This window comes from Sapajus apella, unplaced genomic scaffold (assembly GCF_009761245.1).
Source record: "Sapajus apella isolate SASKATOON/1434 unplaced genomic scaffold, GSC_monkey_1.0 scaffold14, whole genome shotgun sequence".
Lineage (NCBI taxonomy): Eukaryota > Metazoa > Chordata > Mammalia > Primates > Cebidae > Sapajus > Sapajus apella.
The window spans coordinates 14,058,338-14,077,177 of record NW_022436954.1 but is presented as its reverse complement, the minus strand read 5'-3'; the positions used below and the strand labels follow the sequence as shown (position 1 = coordinate 14,077,177).

Sequence of the window (18,840 nt, the reverse complement as noted above, 5' to 3'; positions counted from 1 at the left end):
GGACACCATCATCATTAACCATATTTTAATTCTAGAATTGTGAGAAAATGACAAACAGAGACAACTAATATACAGACATAGAGCCCATGAGAAATGTGTCTACTGCTGCTGAGAGGCAAGAAACACTCAAAATGAACAACCAAATGTAGTCAGTAACTTTGATGATGAAAATGCAGCCTAGAAAAATAGGGGTGAGAATTTTATTCATCAACTTACTGTTTAAGGGCCTTGACACAATTTAGTTATTTGATTATAATTAGACTGGCTTCATTATTATCAGACTGATTTATGTTTCAAGTACATTGTTGAAAAAAAAATTCTGAAAACTGAAGTCTCCCTGAAGCACAAGTATTGGTTGTAAAAAAAAGTAGGTCTCTAGACAGATATAGGGCATTGGAAAAGAACCCGTAATCTAGAGAATCCAGGAGGACTTAAAGATCAGTTCGTTCAAATTTGTTAGCTCCACATACTGAATCTAGTGGACCACTTTCTCATATGTTTAGTGGTCACAATAAAGTCTGTTTGAGCATTTACTTTGGCATCAGAAAAATTTTATATGATGAATTAAACTATGTAAACCTAAATTATTTTCAATTTGTCTTTTTCTTGTGGAGACTGGTGACGGTAGACACCAAGACATTAGGCAAATGGAAAACACAAAAATAATATTTATTGAAACTAGTAACAGTGGAAACATCTGATGAAATATTTGTACTGTGAAATTCTATCAGGATGTTTCAATAACACTGACAATATCATAAAAGTGAAAGACAAAGCTAAGTAAGCTCCCTACAGATTTTCTTTCATGAAAATGCATTGTCTGTGCAAATTTGCCCCAAAACTACCCACTTAAACACATTGCTATCTAAAAGGTACACAATTTAACCAAGTGAATACAGACATTATTAGATATTGAAAAATGATATGCAAAAACATTTCCTTTTTTACCTGTGAAAATAAGGGTGTCTTTTCCATGACACCAAAGGTCAAATTCCGGCCAGTGCTAGAAGATATATACCCACATCACTGGCATCAGCATATATCTCAGGAGAATCCCCAAATGTATAAGAAGAGGCAATTAGAAGTGAAATCACAGTGGAGATCATTCTCAAAGGAAGAAATGCTAATTGGTTGTTCTATGCTATCTTGCATCAAGATGTTAGAAAAAGGCTGTGTTTTATACCTCAGGAGAGTTCAAGGCGATCTCCTGTTATGAAACTGGGATAGCACTTTATACCAATACTGAAAACCACATTTTAAATAGCTTGAGGACACTTAACTTCTCATGCAGCCTGAATTCAGGTAATTGTCCTTACTATCTCAAGAGCACTACCATATTTCTCACATTGTGGGAACTTTATCAAGTTCACACAGGAATATGTACTAAGTCAAACTTTAATACTGTTTAATCTGTATAGTAAAAATATTTTAAAAGCATATCTTTTATAAGGGAATTTGCATCTTGATAGGATGCCTAAGATAGGTAAACAATACGAGGTATAAACAATTAATTTCTGGAAAAAAACATGAAATGTTTTAGAAACACATAGAAGAAACAATGAAACAGAAAGAGACTGATGAAGAAACAGTGAAACAGGTAGAAGAAACTGATGACTGCCAATGACAAGACTGCCTGACATAGACAATAATCATAAGTAATAGACAATAATCATAATGACATAGACAATAATCATAAGACATAGACAATAATCATAATGCTAAATAAATGTATAACTTATTTAACTTATTGTTTCTATCATGTTTTCCATGTTAAAAAACTTTCATGAAATTGAGTCCACACTGGAACTCAGCATACTTGCCTCAAAATGCAGTTGAGGAAAATGTACATGAAATAGCTGTCACTAATCCCGTTTTGCCTTTGAATACACTGATACTGAGAGGGAATTCTCAAGTTTACCAAACTAACAAAACAATAATAAAACCAGGACTCAGGTTCAGTTCTGAATAATTACAAGGCCAAATATTTTTCCACAACAGCATTCTGTCTGAACTTGAAGAGAATGTTTTATTATCAGTGTATCAGGTGGCATAAATCTTAGGACAGCTGGCTATGAAAAAGTGATGTACAAGAATGTACTTGTTCAAGGATTGGATATTTCCTTGTCTCAATATATGTCTGTTGTCTGATTCCCACCAAACCTCTTTCCTGTCTGAGCAACAATGAGGTCCCTTTTGTTTCCTGCACTTTAAATCATAACTCAGCCTTCCCTTTCCTCTGTCCCAGAAAGCCTAGTTTATTTCTGTTCATTAAAAAAAAAATTATTACACAGTAGCTGATTTTTCCATTGTAACTTTGGTATAAAAATCAAAACTAAATAATATTTGTAAAGGTTATAAAAATTGTCAGTTGTTTCCCAAATACTATGGATAATTATGATTCCATATCAAGAAAAATGCATTGGTACAAAGATTTATTTCTTACAAGTATTTCCCTTAACACATTTTACTGTAGTCCAGCACTTACTGTTTTCTGTCTCTCTGCTATGAAAAAGGGAATGGAGTATGTGACCATTTCTGTCTGGTGCCAATAAAATTACATTCTCCACCAACAGTATACACTGTTGTAAATTAGCTCAACCATTGTGGAGTGTAAATTAGTTCAACCATTGTAGAAGACAGTTTGGCGATTCCTCAAGGACCTAGAAATAGAAATTCCATTTCACCCAGCAATCCCATTACTGGGTATATATCCAAAGGATTATAAATCATTCTATTATAAGGACACATGCACACAAATGTTCACTACAGCACTGTTTACAATAGCAAAGATTTGGAACCAACCCAAATGACCATCCATAATAGGCTGGACAGGGAAAATGTGGTGCATATACACCATGGAATACTATGCAGCCATAAAAAACGATGAGTTCATGTCCTTTGTAGGGACATGGATGAACCTGGAAACCATCATTCTCAGCAAACTGACAAAAGAACAGGAAATCAAACACTGCATGTTCTCACTCATAGGCAGGTGCTGAACAATGAGAACACATGGACACAGGGAAGGGAGCATCACACACTGAGGTCTGTGGGGGGGGGATCTAGGGGAGGGACAGCAGGGGGTGGGGAGTTGGGGAGAGATAACATGGGGAGAAATGCCAGATATAAGTGAAGGGGAGGAAGGCAGCAAATCACATTGCCATGTATGTACCTATGCAACAATCCTGCATGTTTCTTACGTGTACCCCAAAACCTAAAACACGATAAAAAAAATTACATCCTCCAATCCTTGCTCAGTAATGATTCATGTTAATGGGGTTTCAGTGGGCCATTTATGATAAAGAGCTTGAACATGATTTTTTCAAACCAAATGATCTATTGTTCTGCCGTGACTCTACATTAGTATGGAAGAAGGGAGTATCATAGAGGAAATCCATAATTGGCCATAAATACAGACAAAGGCAGGAAGAGGAAAGGATTGCAAAATTCCCACTCATTCAAAAACACATGGGCATCATCTCTTTACTGAACACTGTCTTAAGGCGGTAAAAATTTAAAAACGAAAAGTTGTGGTCCTTTCCTTTGAGAACTCACTAAAATAGTGGAAGGAACAGATATACATGCATATAATTATAGAACCATTTATGAATGTAATAATAAAATTGTAAGTCTGTGGGTAAATCATAATGAGATACCTAATGGAAAATAAAAATAAAACTCTAATCCCCAGTCAATTGAACAGACTGCCTCTTAGTCAAGGGAACCTCAGAGAAACCTTAAAAACGGAGTTCCTGCCATGAAGGTTGGGAGGTCAGACATGCCTTGTTATATCCCCTCCCTTGCTAAGCACAATTAGGCTTTCTACTATAAGGGCTAAACAAGCCTGCCCTTGTGAGATTCACATCACCACTGATATCAGCCTGACCTTGACTCCTCTTTTTGTGGTTTCAACACAGCAATTGAGCAGCATTCCTTCCTGATGCAAGACCACCAATAACCTAGTGGTTGTGGCCAGTCTACAGAATCCGTGCCCAGAAGGACTTGGTGTCCTCTGCTTCGCCTTTTGGCGGATAGGGTCTAATCATAACAGATTTATATGGGAAGTCTCCACTCCAAAGTGAACATGGGATGCATGTTGTGTACATTAGCTTATTATTCATGCCTGTGCCTCTTCTTTGTGAATATTCAGTTTTCTCTGTAGCCTATTGAATATGTATTATTATATATGTGTATATATTTGGTCATTCCATTCAGCATAAATCCCTGTCTTAGTCTTCATATCCTTGAAGGGTATTTTTCCAACTTCTAGCGGGAGAATATGTTTCACAGCCTGTCAGAATGGCCACCCTGCAACCCTTTATGAGAAAGTCCTCCTTTCTAAATTTATGAATCTCATCATTCCTCAGTTGACACTACACATCATGAGTGTACTGAAGAAACCTTGCAGGAAGAGATAATCCTTCAGCTAAGTCTTTTTATCTGAAATGGAGTTTCACTCTTGTTACCCAGGCTGGAGTGCAATGGTGCGGTCTTGGCTCACTGCAACCTCTGCCTCCTGAGTTCAAGCAATTCTCCTGCCTTAGCTTCCCAAGTAGTTGGGATTACATGCACCCACTATCATGCTTAGGCAATTTTTGTATTTTTAGTAGAGACAGGGCTTCACCATGTTGGCCAGGCTGGTCACGAACTCCTGACCTCAGGTGATCACCCACCTCGGCCTCACAAAATGCTGGGTTTACAAGAGTGAGCCACTGCACCCAGCCCTTCAGCTAAGTCTGAAATGGTAAGAGTAAAGGAAAGTGTAGAAGGAAACCTGGGGCTGAATAATAGTATAGAGCGCCCTTGACATAAGTTACTCCACCTTAGAAAAAGACTTCATCTTACATTTTAAAAGGCATCATGCCAACAAGGGCCAGATGTTTTGCCTAACCAAGAAAGACTGTATCCAACCAAATAAAGGCATAACAAAGTCACTTTTCCACTATTAGTTCTTACTAGAGGAGTTTGTGGCTATAAAAGAGCAGGACTTCAGCAGCTTGAAACAGCCATCTTAAAAGACACTAAATTGTTATCACTTGAGATAAGCACCTGGCATTTGCCACTGAAGGCTTTGCTTACATAAAAGACTCTTCTTTACAATATTATTCATGGACCTCCAGGGCCTGCGTAGGATTTTCTTTTTGTTCATGTCACTCCTCCTGGACTGGTTCCTTAACCCATTTTCAATCCCTTTATTCTTAATGTTAAATGTTACTTTCCTTGTTGTAGAATGTGTAATCTATAACATTTACACACTGATTAAATATATTGTAATTCATGAACTGCAATACTGACTGAATTGTCAAATGACTTGAGCCTCTTTGCCCATGGCTCTGACTACTGAGTGAACAGGAAGTATTAAGGAGAATTGCCTGCTTGGGAGCCCCACATAGCTCGTGACTTTTATGATTGAAATAGCATCAATAAAAATCTGACACTGAAGAAAAAAATCTGACAAACATGCACGGACCTAGTTATCACCGACCTTGCACCACTCATCATGGTAGAAAAGTTCATTAATTGTTCCTCAAAATTATCTTTAAGACTTTTTTCTGTCTCACTTGTTGTTGAGTCTTCAGTTTGTTGCATATTTTCATGTAATCAAGTTAAATAACAGAAATGCCTTAAACCAATGATTGGAGTCATTATCTCCAAATAACAGTTCTGCAAACAGAGCAGAATCCAATGGGAAAAGAGAACGTCTGAGAAAAAAAAATGAAATTATAGGTCACCTATTGTGTTTGACCACGTAAATGTGCTTTATAGTTTAGTCAAAGCTTGGGGAAGAGTACCCACTGTACAAACAGAAGAACAAAACTGGAAACTGGAGGCCATTATTATTAATGTTATGAAAATCCAATAACTGTGCAAGAAGAGAATTACAACCATAGTAGTACTCATGTTATTAGTAATTAATACTAGTGTTAGTAATGCTCAAAGTATTACTCATAGTATTCTTCAGGTAGTATTCATGATACATTCCTAGCAATTTTAACAGTCAATACTCATTAAGCCAAAAGTTCAAATATGACCCTATGACAATGAGAGAAAGAAGTGTTCATTATAGGTAGGGATGAATGATTGGTGAAAGAACAATAACCTTATCTTTATAAACAGATGTCAATAAATTATGTGCATATTTGAAAAATCAGCAAAGAGGAATACAAGCATATGATTTAAAACAGGTTGATTGCCAAAGAAAATAACAAAAAAATGTTATCTACAGGGAGTTAGCGGTAAGTTAGAGAGTGAGACAGGAATTTATATATGGCTTGTAATATCATTTGACATTTAAAACTGTATACATTAATCATAAGTAAGTTCAAATGGTAATTATAATAAATAATTTTACTAAACACATGTGTGTATATAAAAGCATTGGAAGAAACACAAAACAAACTCTCAAATGTGATTTCTTCAAAGTTTGTGATGTTCTCTTTCTATGTTATGTAATGAAGCCTGTGTGAATTTGTATAATGAATATGCCATCAATCAGAATAGACCACTTTGTGCTATGGAAACAAGCAAACTCCACACATCACAGTACCTTATAAAAAGAAGGATATTTAACAGCCATTCTGTACGGCCATTGTGAGTCAGATGAGGACTGTTTCATGTCTCCTCACTGAGCAGCCACTATATTAAATCTTGCTGGTCACCATGGAAAAATTAAAAACAACAACAAATCCACTCAGAAATGATCTCACAAACAATTAGATGTTCAACTGAGAAGTGATATATGTGAATTTTAAGCTCATCTTCCAGAAATAGCTACATGCTCTTACCTAGACCTAATAGCATGGAAGTATAAAGCTATACTGTATACAAAGACAAAGAATTTAAATAAGATGAATGACAACTACAAACATAAAAATTTTGTGAACAAAATTGTATGTATATGAATTTTAGAAAACAAAGCTTTTAAAACTGCAGTGCTCTCCACTGATGCCACTGTATTTCTCAATTTAAGAAAAAAGAGCTTTGGAGCCAAAAGAATGCTGATTTTTAAGAAAAATATTTATTCCTTGACAGCGCTTTGATTAATGCTTCTTTCACATTTTTATTTCTAAGGCTATAAATCATAGGGTTCAGCATAGGAATTATTGTGGTATAAAATACAGCTACCATTTTTCCCTGTTCCACAGATTCCTTTGAGGGAGGTCTGAGATACATGAAGAAAAGAGTTGCATAAAATATAGTGACAGCTGTCAGATGAGAGCCACAGGTAGAAAAAGCTTTTTGCCTGCCTTCTGCAGAGTGAATCTTTAAGACAGCAGGAAAAATGTAAAAGTAGGAAATAAATATAATAAAGAGAGAAAAAGAAAGGTTCCATCCAGCCACAGCAAACATTGACAACTCCTTGTTGTAGGTGTCAGAACAAGCCAGCTTAATCAGTGGTGGGTCAGCACAGTAGAAGTGATTAATTTCCTTGGGGCCACAGAAGGCTAGGTTGTAGGTCCACATGGTCTCCATCAGGCCAGTGAGCGCTCCATACACATAAGGCACCGTGATGAGGAAAGAGCACACGCTCTTGGACATTTTGCTGCCGTAAAGCAGAGGGTTGCAGATGGCCATGTACCGGTCAAAGGCCATCACAGCCAAGATGTACATCTCAACATGGACCAAGGCAATAAAAAGGTAACACTGTGCCAGACAGGCAGAATAGGAAATGCTTTTCTTCTCTGAAAGGAAAATCTCCAGCATCTTTGGAGTCACATTGGAGGAGAAGCACAGGTCCACGAAGGATAAGTGGCTCAGGAAAAAGTACATGGGCGTGTGGAGCCGAGCGTTGGCCTGGATGAGGACAATCATGCCAAGGTTCCCTGCCACCGTGACCATGTAAACGGCCAGAAACAGCATGAAGAAGAGAATCTGTAATTCCCGGCTACTGGTCAGTTCCAGAAGAATGAACTCAGTCACCAACGTGAAGTTTCTTCTCATCATTTCCTTCAGTGGGAGAAAGAAACTTTGCATATATATTAGATTACAACACAATAGCACCATGATTATCACTATTACAGTAATGATTGTTCTACCAAAAATTTTTCCCTCTCTTCAGCAGTTTTCCTCATTCTATTTCTACTGAAATTTGTTTCAAGTAACCTAAACAAGGGATATTCAAAGCATCTCTCTGCCTTTTGTGATATTGCCCTCTATTTTTCCTGTTTTCTTTCCCTTTTCTTTCTTCTCACTCCCTTCTAATTCAACTTCTGTTTCTATTCTTTTTCTATATTTTCTCTTTCTCTTGTTCTACACCTCCTTTTATTTGAGAAATGTACTTTCCAGGTAGACTTGCCCCATAACATGACATTTAAACCTAAGCAATTTCTTTATTTCTGATTATAATGCTGGCAGAGAATGAGTTGAGAGAAACGGTTAAGGTATCAAAGAGCAGTATTTGCCCGAATGACCTTGCTTTTTGTGACTAGTTTTCAGCAATCCAGTTTTCGCCAATTCTTCCTCTCCTGAAGTAGCCTGAGCAAACAAGATGGGCTCATTTGTTGCTTTTTATTCCTCCAGACTCAATGCAATAGGGAATTACCAGGAGGGACCTAATTTTTATTCTTTTTTTCTTTTTTTAAAAAAACAGTCTACCTATTTGCATTTTGATGGTTGCACAGCTCTTAAATTCTCCAGCCATTAACAGTCTATTTAAATTTTTGGAGGAAATTTTCCGTTGTGTGGAGTTAAGAGTCATGGAAATTCTCTCCTCTCGATCTTCCACTTCCAGTTTCCACTGAAAGACCAGATTCTCTGTTTAGAAAGGAGTAAGCAGGGGGTAGATGTTAACCTGTGCTTAAGTGAGTTCATGATTCGAGGTTGACAAAATATTTTTTCATCAAATAGATTACAGTGAGGTTTGAAGATCAGACTGATGTTGCAAAGAAACACTGATTCTGTGTATTTTGAGCTGCTCGGCCTCCACACCTGCCCAGGCTGCTATCTGTTCTCTAAGCCAGCTCTTTTAACTGCACATCGATTTAGGAGCCCTAACATCCTTTCAGAGCATTCCAGTGTTGCTTAGCATAACCAGAGCTGTCTTCTGTTACTTTCAACAACAACAACAACAACAAAAACTGATAACACTGATATCAATAAAATGTACATTCTGTTTTTCTGTATAAAACTCATCTATAATCACAAGAACATCCTATAGAAAGTTATTCTTTGAATATCTGAAACAAAGGTTTTATTTGTGTTTTATAAAACAGCCAGTAAAATTTGTGTCTACATTTATTCAGTCATAGTAGTGATGCACCCTCATTCATTTTTGTATGCCAAACTCCCTTCAGCTTTTGCCTTTGTTTTGTTGTTTAATGTTCTTTTTGCAAGAATTTGTAAACAGTTAAATTCACATATTTAAAGTGTACAAATTTGTGTGTTTGACAAACGCACACATCCGGTTAACTTCTTAATTTTTAGGACTAGACCAAAGAAAAGATGGGTGCCTTGATAAATATACAATAACCTTAGCATGAAATCAATTCACAGGATCTCAAGTTAGATGTTTCCGAAATACTGCTTTATTCCTTTGACATGTTCCTTATTCTGTGTTTTAGTTTTACCAGTAATTTAACTGGCAGTTACATGGTTGTTCTTACATGCCAAACTCTAATCTATTTTATAAATTTAAAACATTTGACCCTCAAACTAATTCTATGACATTCTGCCTGTAATAGATAATGCAGACTAACATATTTCGCTCAAGGTCAATAAAGAAGGAAATTCTTCTACGTGCCATAAAGCATACTTACTGGTATAAACATGTGCTTTGGAGTTGACTGGTTGAATTCACATTGTGATGTCAGAACTTCTGATCTCAGTAGTCTGGGTCACGTTTCTTAATAATTCTGGTCTACAGTTTGTTTTTATTACAAATGAAATTAATAAATACAAAAGGACTATTTTTAGGATCTCACAAAATGGAGTATGTTAATATGCATGGCTCTGTGCCCAATGTATGGTAAGCCCTCAATAAATATTAGCTATCATTTATATCAAGTAAAAATCTTACAGCATGCCACTTATAGTCTTATTCCTTTAACTTCCATCTTCATTAATCAATAACTTAAAAAAGTGCCTTAAATACTAAATGTCTACATTTTTCTGGTAGTTGGAATTCTTCTTTCCACCTAGTAATTTAATCATCACAATCACAGATCTAAGTCTGATAATGCATATGATTGTACAAACAAGTACAGTTCCAGGATTAGGAACCCATGCAGAAAAAAGAAACCTACCTATGTATAAGGAAAGAGCTGTCCTTACAAAGAATATCAATGGCTTTTCTGGTGACAAATACAGGAAGAATTTATATTTGTATGACAACTCCATTTTCCTAAGGGATTTCACAAATATGCAAAGATGAAGCAATTACTCTGTTAGATTTCTTTTCTCACTGAATAATTTCTCTAGAGAGAAGGCATTGACACAAGGCAAATTTACAATGGGAACCCCCCACTGTCTAGTTTTTCTCTGCCTTCTCAGTCTCAGTGTTTTTCTTTTTATATTAGAAAATCCGTATGATAACATTGATGTCTGCCATGGATTCCCACATTGCCTTAGTTTTACCATGTTACTTTCAGCTTAATTCAACTTTTCTGATACAGTTTCTCCCACACCAGTGCCACAAACTTTGTGTCAAAATTCTACTGGCATTTAACCTTTGTTAATCTGTGTTATGGACTAGATTGTGGCCCTCCCCTCACTCTCCAAAATTCATATGCTGAAGTTCTAACTCCAAGAGCATGACTTTTGGAGACACAATATCCAAAAAGAACATTTAAGTAAAATAAGGTCTAGTCGGGGGGCCATTCCCTAATCCAATATGACTTGTATCCTTGTAAGAAGAGATTAGAATACAGACATATGAAAAGAAAAGACTGTGTAAAAACATCGGGAGAAGGTGGTCATTCACAAGCCAGGAAGAGAACTCAGAATGAAACCAATTTTGCTCACACTTTGATCTTGGACCTCTAGCACCTAGAACTGTGAGGAAATAAATCTCCATGTTTAAGTCACCGAGTTCATGGTACTTATTTGTGGCATCCCTAGCAAACTAATACACTCTGTGTACTGACGAACAAATAGAATGATTTGATGTTGTAACGAAGCTTAGCTTCCTTAAAGACTAGTACTACTTTTATTTGTTTTTAGTAACCTTTGTATTGAAGTCTAATATACACACAGAAAATATGCACAAAATGTAAATGTACAGCTTCATGGATTTTTACAAAGTGAACATACTTGTATAACTTGCCTCTAAATCCTCAAATAGAACATTAACAGTACTCCGCAATCTCTCCTCATGCCGTTTCCTAGTCACTGACCTCAAATTATCTACATCTTCACTTTTAACACTATAGATTAATGGTGTATGTTTTTAAATTTTCTGTAATAGGAATTATATAGTGCATATCCTGTGAAGTCTAGTCTTTCAGTGAACACTACACTGGTGCTAAATATTATGCTGGTGATTTTTATTCATGATGATGAGCGTGATGAATATGTAAATAATTCCTTCATCTCCACTGCTCTTTAGTAAGTACACCAAAATTAATGTATCTTTTCTACTATTGATACATACACAGGGTACTTCCAGATGTGGCTATAACAAAATTCAGTCTTGTACATGAGCACATTCATGCATTTCTGCATTGAATTATGAACACATTATGGGCAGAAGTACCGGTTTCTGGACTAAAAATATTTTCAGCTTAAATTTATGCTAATAGTTTTCCAAACTGGTTATGTCTATTTGCATTCCCACTAGGATTATATGAGAGGCTTATTTGTTCCACAGTCACATCAATGCTTAAAATATCATTTTTTTCTGTCATTCTCCAACATATAGGTATAGACATATGGGTACAGATATATAAAGGTACAGTTATCATATAATTGTAATGTACATTTCCCTAATAATTATTAAAGTTGAGCACACGGTCATAGTTACTTGGTTCTTTGAAAATATTTTTATACAGCACCGGTTTGAATTTTGCCTGTTTTTCTACAATCTATTTTTTTTTAAGCAGGGTGATATTTTAACACCACCCCTAACCTTACTAATTTTGAAAGACTGTTTTTCCTCTACTCTGGGTTGTGGTTTCTTTTGTGATCTGCGAAGGTGCAGCTCAAGCCCATGAAGGTTAACGTGCAGATGCTGAAAAAATTGTTGGGTCAGGTTGACGCTGCTGGTCAGGGGTGCTTTAAGGATGTGCTAGGGCTAGAAGAGGTGGCACTGGGCTGGGAGCCAGCACCTGTCTGCTGTTTGTATCAGAGCACCATACAACAGTTTCAGGAAAGAGTTGATTGAAGGACTGAAGAGACAAGAAGGTAGTCCTAAAGGGTACCTCATGAAGCAGACCATTGGGAACTTCTGTCATTAGACTTATACATGCAGTGACCAATAATCAAGATTAACCAAAATTTGAGGATGGTCAGTCCTGAAACATTTTATTGCTGACATGAAGAAAAATATCACTTGAAGACAGTGCAAAATGCTTTGAAAATAATAAGGCTTTCCAGGCAGTTTATGATGCTATGGCACAGCAAGGCCGACGTCAGGTAAATGACAAAGTCAATTTTTGTTTTATTCCGCTTAACAATGTGGATGGTCACTTCTCTGAACTTGGTGGAAGAGTGCATTTCCCAGTGAACTATAGTGTCAGTTCAGAGGACTCACTGCTACAGGACTGTAGCGATTAGGCTGCCCAGGTCTGCAGAAAATTTACTGAGGAGGAAGAAGAGAAAAGCTGCCTCCCTGCTGAGACCCTCTCCAAGGCAGCTTACTGCCTCATGGGAGGAACTTAGCTGTTTCTTCCTCTTCCTTTCAAGGTGAAAATTTATCATCTATCTATCTATCTTCTCTAAAATGCTTCAATGCCTATGAAATATGGACACTCTCCTTCAGCCTGCTAATGAGCTCAGAACTCTGCATATTATATATAAGTGTTGCTTTATATAATTCTTCTTTGCATATATACATATGTACACATACATATATACACATATATACGGTATTAGGATTTGGATTTTCACATTTATTTCAATGATTAAATTTTTTTATAATTTGCATGAAATAATCCTAATATCTGAAATAAATTGAAGATATTCATTTGTCCTTTTTATTTCTTATTTTTCTGGACAATTTATGTGGATTAGAGCTTTACCTGTGGGAAATCTTTGAAGGCTGAGTGGTTGATAACTCATTCTCCGATTTATATTTATGTTTGCATATTCCAGTGTCATGAGGCTTCTTCTCACCTGGGCCTCTTTATGTTTTTTTTTTAGCTTGAGGTTTAATAGCCCGTAAAACTAGTGTAAATACAAATGCTGACATGAGCATTAATCTATTGTCATAAATTCTTAAATAAGACTGTTTAACTCCTCCATCAAACACAGCCTAGATGGACTAGTTTCATCCTTATTGTTGCTGCTGTTGACTCTGTGCTACTGTAGACATTGTAGCCCTTCAATAATCGTAATTTCATAAGGGCATCTGTGCTCTCATTTCACACCTTGCACGCACTCCATCATTAGTCTCTCATCTTCTTTGTATGTGACGATATCTTACGTTCTAGGTGACCTATAGGGGAACTGCAGGCCTCCACACCCACAAAATACACATCTTCAAGATTGGAAGACAGTGATCCTATGTGAATGTGAGATAGTAATATCATTACAACCACATTTTATACCTTTTGGGTTGATGTGGTTTTAAACATGCATTAAACAGATTATCTATTAGCTTTGTATCTCCTTAGACAGACTTTTAGGTAACGTTTAATTTAGAAGCCTACTGGTCATTTATTCTTCCTCTAAAAAGCCAAGAAATAAACCAGGTATGGACTGTGGAAACAGAAATGTGCCTCATTGTGGGCCAAAGCACTGTTGTGTTTTAGGCTTGAGATGGGGTTAGTATAGGCAGAGGCTAGCGCTGAGATGACAGCTGGGTATGCAAGGGGTGAGGCTCACATTTCAGCTCGGACATGGTAAAGTGGAATGCTGACTTCCTCTACAAGAGATGCAAAAGTATTTGGTAGAGTTAGCAGAAGAGATGTTTTTTAAAGCTTAGTGTGCCAGACACAGTGGTTTACCCATGTAATCCCACTACCTTGGGAGGCCCAGACAGGCAGGTCACTTGAGCTCAGCAATCCAAGACCAGTCTGTGCAACATGATGAAACCCCATGTCTACAAAAAATACAAAAATTAGGTATGGTGGCACACCTATAGTCCCAGCTAGTGCGGCAGGGGTGAAGGGTTGAGGCGGAAGGATGGTTTGAATCCCTAAGATCAAGATTGCAGTAAGCTGTGATCATGCCATTGCGCTCCAGTCCATCCTGGGTGTTGGAGTGAGATGCTGTTTCAAACAACAATAACAAAGAGCTTAATTTACGTTTAAGAAGCAGTCTAAAACTGCATGCCCAACTCCTTCCAAAAAAAAAAAAATTCAGGTCTGGTTTTAAGGGTTTTATTTTCTAAAATATAAATTAGATCTTTTTTTAATTTACATTGATTTCTTACTATAGAGCTTCTTACTTTTGGAGCATGGGCAGACAAAGCTATATTGAATTCAAAATTTCTGTTAATTGGTGTAAACACTCATATTTCTTTTATTGACATTCCATAAAAATTCCCCAGCCCTTCAAGGAAAATATATATTTTTGGATAAATTTGTATCTAACTAAACGCTATGAAAAATCATAGGCTAAATAAAATATAAACATGACAAAAATCAGTACTGATGTTTATTTAGAAAACAATTTCCTTTGGAACAGTTCTTTGGATAAAGCCTCTTTCACATCCTTATTCCTCAGACTGTAGATCATGGGATTCAACATGGGGATCACAGTGGTATAAAATACAGCTACCATTTTTCCCTGTTCCACAGATTCCTTTGAGGGAGGTCTGAGATACATGAAGAAAAGAGCTGCATAGAAAATAGTAACAGCTGTCAGATGAGAGCCACAGGTAGAAAACGCTTTGCGCCTGCCCTCTATAGAGCGGATCCTTAGGGTAGCAGGAAATATGTAGAGATAGGAAATGAGGATGATAAGGAGAGAATACGTGAAGTTGAAACCAGCCACAACAAACATTGACAACTCCTTGTTGTAGGTGTCAGAACAAGCCAGCTTAATCAGTGGTGGGTCAGCACAATAGAAGTGATTAATTTCCTTGGGGCCACAGAAGGTTAGGTTGTAGGTCCACATGGTCTCCATCAGGCCAGTGAGCGCTCCATACACATAAGGGACCGTGATGAGGAAAGAGCACACACTCTTGGACATTTTACTGCCGTAAAGCAGAGGGTTGCAGATGGCCATGTACCGGTCAAAGGCCATCACAGCCAGGATGTAGATCTCAACATGGACCAAGGCAATAAAAAGATAACACTGTACCAGACAGGCAGAATAGGAAATGCTTTTCTTCTCTGAAAGGAAAATCTCCAGCATCTTTGGAGTCACATTGGAGGAGAAGCACAGGTCCACGAAGGATAAGTGGCTCAGGAAAAAGTACATGGGCGTGTGGAGCCGAGCGTTGGCCTGGATGAGGACAATCATGCCAAGGTTCCCTGCCACCGTGACCATATAAACGGCCAGAAACAGCGTGAAGAAGAGAATCTGTAATTCCCGGCGACTGGTCAGTCCCAGAAGAATGAACTCAGTCACCAACGTGAAGTTTCTTCTCATCATTTCCTTCAGTGGGAGATGAGAATGTTGGATTAGTACAGACATTTTTAAAGGGCAAACATTTTTATATTTTCTTAGAATATTGTTTTGCGTTCCTCCTCTGCAATTTTTTCAGACTTTGTGCTGTCTCTGGAGACACTAGAAATAGTGATTTAGTTGAAACAGGGTCTGATTAAACATTTAAGCATTAATAAACAGTCAACTGGCTGCTATGTCTCAATTGCCACTCAGTTTCAGACCTTTTGCTTTTATAATTGCCCTTTTATTTCTCTTTTTCTGTTAATCTTTTTGGTTCATGTCATTTAATTTCTTACTCATCTTCATTTCTACTTTATTTTTTTTACATTTTGCTTTTTTTGAATTTTTTTTGAATTAAACAAAACATTTACCTCAGATTTTGAGGTTTCAGATTTTGCTACCAGTGCTAATAAGCAAATGAATACTCACTGCTTATCTGAATTAATTATTTTGATAACTTAGCTATAAGTTGAGAACTTGCTACCAGACATTTTTTTCTGATTATAGTTTATTCTTCCATGCTGTATCAGATAAAAATCCCTTAGGTTCTTGTTATAAGGGTAGTTAGAAAAAATTAGAATACATTTTAGCTCATTCTTTTTGTGATATAAACAGAATATGCTAATTTAGACTAGCTGTTACTTTTGGGGGAAAATAAAAGAAGATAAATATTTGAAGAGGCCCAATTGAAAATATTGCAGGAAAGCTTTCAGAATGTCCACCAACATTATTCTAGTTAATTTCATCAACTTCAGAGAAGGTAATTTTTTGGAACAACAGACCTGAATTAGAGCATGGAAATGACTTTGTCCAACATGTCTATCTAAATTTGTGCATACTGAGCATGAATAGCAAAGTGACTAGAGAGCAAAGTGATCATCCAGACATCCAGACAACAGACAGACTTGACAGAGTCTGAACCTGCACTAGAAGCTAGTACCTCTCCCATAACCAGGTAAGTATTTGCTCCTCAGAGCCAGAGCTGATATTTATGGGACAGCTTTTAAAAAGTAAATAAGTAAAAGGAAAACAAAATAAAAAATGACCATAATTTCTTTTTTTTTTTTTTTTTTTTTTAATTTTCAATCTAGATTTGCTGTGGTGATAGAGTATCTTCTGGCCAAGAGAATGTGATGAAAGAAAAGTATGCTACTTTTATCCATCCCTTGACAAAAAAGGCTTGCCTTTCCCTTCTTCTTTACTGCCTCCCATTGGCTGTAGTGTGGATATAGCACTGAGCCATGCTGGATCACATAGATGTGAACAACTCTTTACAGGCAGCAGAGAAAAAAGAGTGAATTCGTTGAAGCTCCTAAAACCTTCGCAGAGCTGATCTGACATACCAGCTCAGAATTTTATATAAATGAGAAATACATTTCTAATTGGTTTGACTGTTATTTTGTTTTGCTTCCATAGGAATTTAATCCATTTTCTAACTAATATATACACTCTTAAGGTCAGTGTTTCATAAGATTACTGTAAACTTGACTGCTATATAAGATGAAAATGTATAAAGTGATGACTAGATAGAATTTAATTAATCTGTGAGAGATTTTATTCAAGGACTATGGTATGACTTATAAAATATAAGGATAATGCTTAGATAATCCTGATTTCATCATCTTGAGACCTTTCAAAATCATCTTAAAATTCCTATCTATTCCATGCCACTTAGAAATCCCTAATGTTTATAAGTATGCAAGCACACAGACACAGATAATATTGCAACTCTGTGGAAGGCAAGTAAAAGATATTCATTGCAAAAGAGAATAAAAATTAAAATGAAAACATCAAATGTATTATATTTCTTAAATTTCCTACCTGTAGCCTAATCATACAGGATTTGTCACTGATTACTTTACAGCACTTAATCCAATTGATGATACCTCTTTGGTTTCTCTTAATTCTACTCTCCTCCTATTTCTCACCCCTCCTTCCTTCTCTTCTAAAATGACCTCAAAAACTGTATTTTTCTCTATATTTTTATTCTAAGTTGTTCACCTTTTTGAGTCTCCTAATCTCAAGCCCTGCTCTAGCTCCAACTTTGCCTAGTGGACATATTGAGGTGCTTTGAAAAACTAAAAGGCTCTTCATGTAACAGAAACCATTATTTTTAGAAGGATGGTGATTCAGCCTCTCTCTTTGTCTCCATGTCTCTCTTTTCCCCTGACTATGTATATAAAGTCTCCCACACTATGCATATTGTATGTATACACATAGAAATACATAATACACACATATATACATGCATGCATGCATGCATACACATGTAAATAGTTTTTAATTGTTTCAGTGTGCACGCATATATTTTCATGAGGATTGAATAGCTAGATGCTTTGCCATCTTTTCCTCATCTTTTTCTGGAGAACACTAGGCTATCATCTTGCACTCTTCTTTACATTCATGCCCTATCCTTACACTCCACCTTCCTTAGAAACAGTCTGCCATGTACATTTGTACTTTCCAAAGTGTTAAAATTATTTTGTGCCAAAATGTTTCCAACATCCTTAGTACTGGTATTCATCTCCCAAAATCAGCTCCAAAGTTTTGGAATTTGCTTGATTTCATTTTTAAAAATTACAACCATGCTGTATATTAGTTCTACAATTATAGACAACTTACATAACTTTTATGAGCTTTAGTTTTCTTACCTCGAAATGTTGTTGAAGGGATTTTTTTGAGGATTAAAAGCCATTTATGTGGCTTTATGTGCCTCACATGTTGTCAGATCTTTACATACATTATATATATCATTACACAGTAATTGTAGTTTCTTAGTCTCCTTTGTTCAGTAGTTAGAACAAATGCAGATTGTCAGACTGTTGTGCATTGATACGTATATAACCATCCATGCTCCTATGAAGACATTTAACTATTTCTAATCATGCATCGTCTCTAGCGAATAAGTATTTGGCTTCTAGGTATAAATAGCAACACTTTGTCTAGTTTCAAACACACACACACACTAGACAGCCCTACCTGTAAAGAAGTCGTAAAACCAATGGGGCTCCAAAGATAATAAATAAGGAAATGTTTGCGTGTGTTTATAAAGTTGACTCCTTTTCCCTGCTGCGTTAAAAAGAAATCACAATGAAGCAGTCAGTTCTGCCAATTAAATGTTCCCTGAAGACA

The 18,840-nt window shown here is 36.5% G+C and overlaps 2 protein-coding genes across 2 annotated transcripts; both read right to left on the bottom strand.

Annotated features, from left to right (window-relative positions):
- Nucleotides 1–6,934: 6,934 nt before the first annotated feature.
- On the bottom strand, nt 6,935–7,960 carry LOC116554419 (olfactory receptor 5M8). The gene has a single exon (XM_032282392.1). It carries the CDS (start codon nt 7,942–7,944, stop codon nt 7,006–7,008), a length of 939 nt encoding a protein of 312 aa, XP_032138283.1. The 5' UTR covers nt 7,945–7,960; the 3' UTR covers nt 6,935–7,005.
- A 6,791-nt stretch (nt 7,961–14,751) lies between these two features.
- Nucleotides 14,752–15,693, bottom strand: LOC116554418 (olfactory receptor 5M8-like). The gene has a single exon (XM_032282391.1). It carries the CDS (start codon nt 15,691–15,693, stop codon nt 14,752–14,754), a length of 942 nt encoding a protein of 313 aa, XP_032138282.1.
- Nucleotides 15,694–18,840: the final 3,147 nt, after the last annotated feature.